At 43.2% G+C, this 5762-nt stretch overlaps 1 protein-coding gene across 1 annotated transcript; it reads left to right on the forward strand.

Annotated features, from left to right (window-relative positions):
- Positions 1 to 2433: 2433 nt before the first annotated feature.
- Positions 2434 to 4761, forward strand: LOC131317464 (uncharacterized). Its single transcript, XM_058347013.1, has 4 exons — positions 2434 to 2886; positions 2980 to 3843; positions 3997 to 4355; positions 4404 to 4761. The coding sequence occupies exons 1-4, from the start codon at positions 2434 to 2436 to the stop codon at positions 4759 to 4761; spliced, it is 2034 nt and encodes a 677-aa protein (XP_058202996.1).
- The last annotated feature ends 1001 nt before the right edge of the window (positions 4762 to 5762 follow it).

A 5762-nucleotide genomic window follows, 5' to 3' on the forward strand; every position in this document is an offset into this window, starting at 1 on the left:
ATCATGAAGAAACTCGAAATCCCAATCGATGAGTTGGCCCGTAGTCGTTTGGTCATTCAAGGCTTCAACCAAGGAGGGCAGCGCGCAATCAGAATGATTCGTTTGAACCTCACCATCAATGAGCTTGTAGCAAGTACTCTATTTCATGTCATCGATGCAAAAACCTCTTACAATCTGCTACTGGGGAGACCATGGGTTCATGGAAATGGAGTAGTTGCATCCACACTCCATCAATGCTTTAAATTCTATCAAGACGGGATACAGACTGTAGTAGCAGATGACAAGCCATTCACCGAAGCTGATTCTCACTTTGCAGATGCAAAGTTTTACATGGAGTCCGTCGCCGTTCTTGAAGTTATCCTAGCTGAAGTTCCTTCCATGGGACAAGGAAGTTCAAAGAAAGAGAAGCAGGCCACAACAACGTATTCACAAGAAAATGCAAGAAATTGTGAAGAACCACCGAGAATTGAGTCTTCACGAGAAAGATCTTCATCTTCTAAAACGCAAGCTGCGGAAAAGAGCTTTAGATACATTCCAAAGTCTCGACGAAAGGAAGGACAATCACCATTTGAAGAGGTCATCACCACTATAGGGAATCCAGCAAAATGCTCTCAAGCTTTGTGCAAGGAAGATCTTCAAATGTTAAAGGGAGACCTAACAACACCTCTTCCGACCTTGGGACAGCCTAGCTCAACCAAGCCCCCATTGAAAGAGTTTGTTAAGTCTACACAAAGTCCTCTTCAACATTCGCCTCTTCCTGAAAAAAGAGCCGACGGTTTTGATCCAAAGGCTTACAAGCTCTTGGCTAACTCGGGTTATGACTTCAACAATCCTACGCCACTTGGAGAGTTGAGTCCTGAACTCACTGGTGAGAAGGTTCACGGCCTTAGTAAAGCACAAGAAGAATTAAGGCGGCAAGGATATAGAGTTAGCCCTCCAAAGATTGGTCTTGGGTTCACACCATCGAAGCCCATCCCCATAACCGCCAAAGGAAAAGGAAAAAAAGCAAATGCGCAGCATATCACAGTGGAAGAGGTGAAAGAGGAGGACAATGAACAAGCTGCTCCTCGAGTCTCTGTCTTCGATCGCATCGAAGCTGTCTTCGATCGCATCGAAGCTCCCATACCTCAGACCTCAGTCTTCAACAGACTTGGTGTTATAAAAGAGATGTGCGAGGGGGCAACGTTGCGGCCAAAAAAGTTAATCTTTTCTTGACTTGGGAAAAGAAATGCATCGTTGAGAGAGGACATTTCCAAGAGAGAGGGAGAAAGCGTCGAGCTAGATTCTACTAAAGAAGATGAGGAGACTCGAAGCTCTATTCCTTCTCGTATAAAGTGGACAACATCACTCGAAGTCAATGCAGAAGGTCCACTCAAAGTTAAACGACGCACCATCGTACTAACTAGGCAGCCTAAGGGTCACGAAAGAGCTGGAAAAGAAGAGGAGATGGAGTACACTACATATTACCACGTAATGGTTAAGGAACACTCGAGCTCGGATTCTGAAGGTGACGATTTTCCCGAAGCTCCTCCCAAACTGGAAGATGGAGGGCAACCAATAGTTGACGACCTCAAAGAACTCAACCTTGGAACTCCTGACGAGCCTCGACCAATCTTTGTGAGTGCACTTCTAAGCCTAGAAGAGGAAAAAGCATACTTCGACTTATTATTCAAGTATAGAGACGTCTTTGCTTAGACTTATAAAGAAATGCCAGGACTAAGCCCTAGAGTAGCTGTTCACCACTTGGGGATTAGACACGGTGCCCGTCCTATAAAGCAAGCTTGTCGGTATATTCGACCAGAGCAGATCCCTGTCATCAAAGAAGAGGTCAACAAACTAATCGAAGCTGGGTTCATACGTGAAGTAAAGTACCCACGGTGGATTTCGAGCATGGTCCCAATAGTGAAGAAAAACGGAAAGATTCCGATATGTGTCGACTTTCGAAATTTGAATGATGCATACCCCAAAGACGACTTTCCTCTTCCAATCATGGAGTTGATGATAAACGCAACTACCGGCCATGAGGCATTGTCTTTTATGGATGGATGTTCCGGATACAACCAAATAAGGATGGCAACCGAAGATGAAGAAGCAACGGCCTTTCGCACCACAAAAGGAATTTTTTGTTATAAAGTAATGCCTTTTGGTCTCAAGAATGCCGGAGCCACTTATCAACTCGCCATGCAAAAGATTTTTGATAATATGCTCCATAAGACCATGGAGTGTTACGTCGACGACTTGGTTGTCAAGACCAAACAAAGAGAGGATCACCTGCAAGACCTTCGGGCAGTTTTCAATCGATTGAGGAAGTACGACTTGAAAATGAATCCCCTCAAATGTGCCTTTGGGGTTACATCTGGAAAATTTCTTGGTTTCATTGTCCGACATTGAGGCATTGAGGTCGATCAATCCAAAATTAATGCCATACAAAAGATGCCAGCGCTGAAAAACATAAAGGAACTCCGAAGCTTGCAAGGCCATTTGGCGTACATTCGTCGATTCATTTCAAACTTAGCAAGGCGTTGCCAACCTTTAAGTCATTTGATGAAAAAAGATGCACCTTTCATTTGGGATCATGCTTGTCAAAATGACTTTGAAAGTATCAAAACGTACTTACTCAATTCTCCAGTTTTAGGGGCTCCTATTTCCGAAAAACCACTAATACTTTACATAGCTGCCCAAGAGGAGTCACTGGGGGCAATGCTTGTGCAAAATGATGAAGAGAACAAAGAACGGGCACTCTACTACCTGAGTCGAAGATTGACTAAAAATGAGCTCATGTATTCACCTATTGAAAAGATGTGTTTGGCACTCGTCTTCTCCTCGCAAAAGTTAAGGCATTATTTTCAAGCACACACAATTCATCTCGTGGCCAAAGCAGACCCGGTCAAGTATGTCATGTCCAAACCTATCCTCTCAGGACGCTTAGCAAGATGGTCTCTCCTCCTTAATAAATTTGAGATCGTATACGTCCCATAGAAAGCACTAAAAGGGCAAGCATTAGCAAATTTCTTGGCGGATCATCCTATTTCAGCTGATTGGGAAATATCCGAAGAGTTCCCTGATGAAGATGTGCTATTTATTGAGGTTCTTCAGCCCTGGACGATGTTCTATGATGGGGCTGCTAGATTGGAAGGGGCTGGAGCTGGCGTCATCTTTGTCTCTCCACAAAAGCAAGTCCTACCTTATGCATTCATACTTAGAGAAAAATGTTCAAACAATGTCGCTGAGTATCAAGCTTTGATTCTTGGTCTCCAAATGGCTACTGAAATGAAGATTCTAGACCTTGAGATCTTTGGAGACTCCAAGCTAATAATTAACCTACTATGCGGCGACTATGAAGTGAAGAAAGATGACTTAGTTCCATATTTTCAATATGCAAGTCACTTGTTGAAAAATCTTGAAGGAGTGACGCATGAGCATGTGCCACGAGAGGAGAATCGCATGGCAGATGCACTAGCTAACCTAGCAACAACCTTGGCATTGCAAGAAGGTGAGAATGTCAACGTCCATGTGTGCAAACAATGGATATTGCCACAGTTGTTGGACTACCGCCTCGAAGAAGCAAATGCAATCACAGTCATGCCCATTAAAGACAACGATTGGAGACAACCCCTGATTGATTACCTCCAACACGGAAAGCTTCCAAATGACCGTCGACATAGGGCAGAGATAAGACGACGAGCTCCTCGATTCATCTTTTTCAAAGATACTTTATTTCGTCGATCATTCGAAGGTGTCTTTCTCCGCTGTCTTAGGAAAGAAGAATCCCAACAAGCAATGGAAGAATCCCACTCTGGGATTTGTGGGGCACATCAATCTGGTCCAAAACTTCACTTTCGAGTAAAAAGGATGGGATACTACTAGCCTACTATGGTTAAGGATTGTTTGAATTATGCAAAAAGATGCCAAGCCTGCCAATTCCATGCAAACTTTATCCATCAGCCACTAGAACCATTGCACCCTACAGTTGCCTCGTGGCCATTTAATGCATAGGGGTTAGATGCAGTTGGACCACTTACCAAGTCTTCTGCTGGCCACTTGTACATTCTGGCTGCAACGGACTACTTCTCAAAATGGGCCGAAGCTATTCTAGCCAAGGAAGTCAAGAAGGAAACCGTTGTTGATTTCATCAAGTCAAATATCATCTTTCGGTATGGAGTGCCACGTCACATCATCATTGACAATGGAACACCCTTCATTAATAAGCTAATGGATAAGCTTTGCGACAAGTTTGACTTCATGCAAAGAACCTCCTCAATGAATAATGCACCGGCTAATGGGCTCGCAGATGCATTTAACAAAACATTGAGCAACCTCTTGAAGAAAGTGGTCGCAAAGTCTAGGCCAGATTGGCATGAAAGAATTGAAGAAGCTCTTTGGGCATACTAAACAACATATAGGACCCCTACTCAAGCGACCCCATACTCTCTTGTGTACGGTGTTGAAGCTGTTCTTCCACTAGAGCGACGAATTCCATCATTAAGGATTGCCCTCCAAGAAGGCTTGACTGATGAAGAAAATGCAAAGCTTTACCTCGCTGAGTTTGAAGCACTGGACGAGAAGAGATTGGAAGCGCAGCAACAGTTGGAATGCTACCAAGCTCGAATCTCTAAAGCTTTCGACAAAAAGGTTAAGCCTCGCTCCTTTAAATTTGAAGACTTAGTGCTTCCACTGCGAAGACCCATCATCACTAATCGTCGAACCCATAACAAATTCTTGTCAAAATGGGATGGTCCATATGTGGCGGTGGAAGTCTAAAACAGCGGACCGTACAAGATAGCTGATGAACAAGGTTTCAGAATTGGTCCAATCAACGGAAATTTCTTGAAGCGCTACTATCCCTGAAACCTCCTACTCCTAATCGCATGAGCATAAACTACATGATGCTCCTGGCCCGCATGAGTTGAAACTGTGTACGGCCCAAAAAAAAAAGGATTCATCATATTTGAACTACGTTTTGACTTGATCCCTTCCAAGGGTACGTAGGCAACTTGAGAATTTTTCTTGAGTACAGTCAATCCAAAAAAAACTTGTTATCTTACCTTTGAACTACATTTTGACTTGATCCCTTCCAAGGGTATGTAGGCAACTTTAGAATTTTTCTTAAGTACAATCAGTCCCAAAAAAAATAAAAAAATTTTGTTACTCCTGGCCCGTAAAAGAATGAACTGTGAACAGCTAAAAGTATGAGAATAGCTTTTATTTAAATAATAAAGTGATCATCTTATACTAAGCATTATAAACGCAAGACATGATTTGCGGGTGAAAATGAAACACTCATCCAGCGACTAAACAAGCCTAAAGGAAAGCAAAATAAGAACTAAGGTAGCCACGCCAAATTCTGGGTCTCGTCTTGCTCGAACTTCAAAAGTTGCTCCAGATTATTAGCCACTTCCATATCATTCTTCTCGATCACCTCAGCTGCCTCTAGAGTAGCTCGTTCTGCTTGCAAATTTGCGATAACATGCTGATCCTGAGCTCTCTCTGCATCAATCCCATCAATTGATTCCTTGAGCTTATTTGCCTGCAAATCCAACAGCTCTAGCTCCTTCATCAGTTTAACTCTCTTCGAACCAATGCCATCTAATTCAAAGCTGAGTATTTGAGCGCATTGCATTTTTTGGCCATTGAGAGCCAAAGCATTGGTAAGATGTTGATCTATATCCGCCAATCGTCGCACGTGCACCTCCAAGGTCATCCTACTAGTAAAACCGGATCTCATCAAAATATACTCCCTCCGTCCCAAAATGATTGTCCGG

The sequence above is a fragment of the Rhododendron vialii genome, chromosome 2a (genome assembly GCF_030253575.1).
Source record: "Rhododendron vialii isolate Sample 1 chromosome 2a, ASM3025357v1".
NCBI lineage: Eukaryota > Viridiplantae > Streptophyta > Magnoliopsida > Ericales > Ericaceae > Rhododendron > Rhododendron vialii.

Bases quoted from the DNA above. Each gene is read 5' to 3' on its own strand.
- LOC131317464 (XM_058347013.1), top strand. From the start codon at position 2,434: ATGCCAGCGCTGAAAAACATAAAGGAACTCCGAAGCTTGCAAGGCCAT. The intron at 3,844-3,996 runs GTAAAAAGGATG...TTTAATGCATAG, and splicing joins GTCCAAAACTTCACTTTCGA to GGGTTAGATGCAGTTGGACC. The intron at 4,356-4,403 runs GCATGAAAGAAT...AACAACATATAG, and splicing joins GCAAAGTCTAGGCCAGATTG to GACCCCTACTCAAGCGACCC.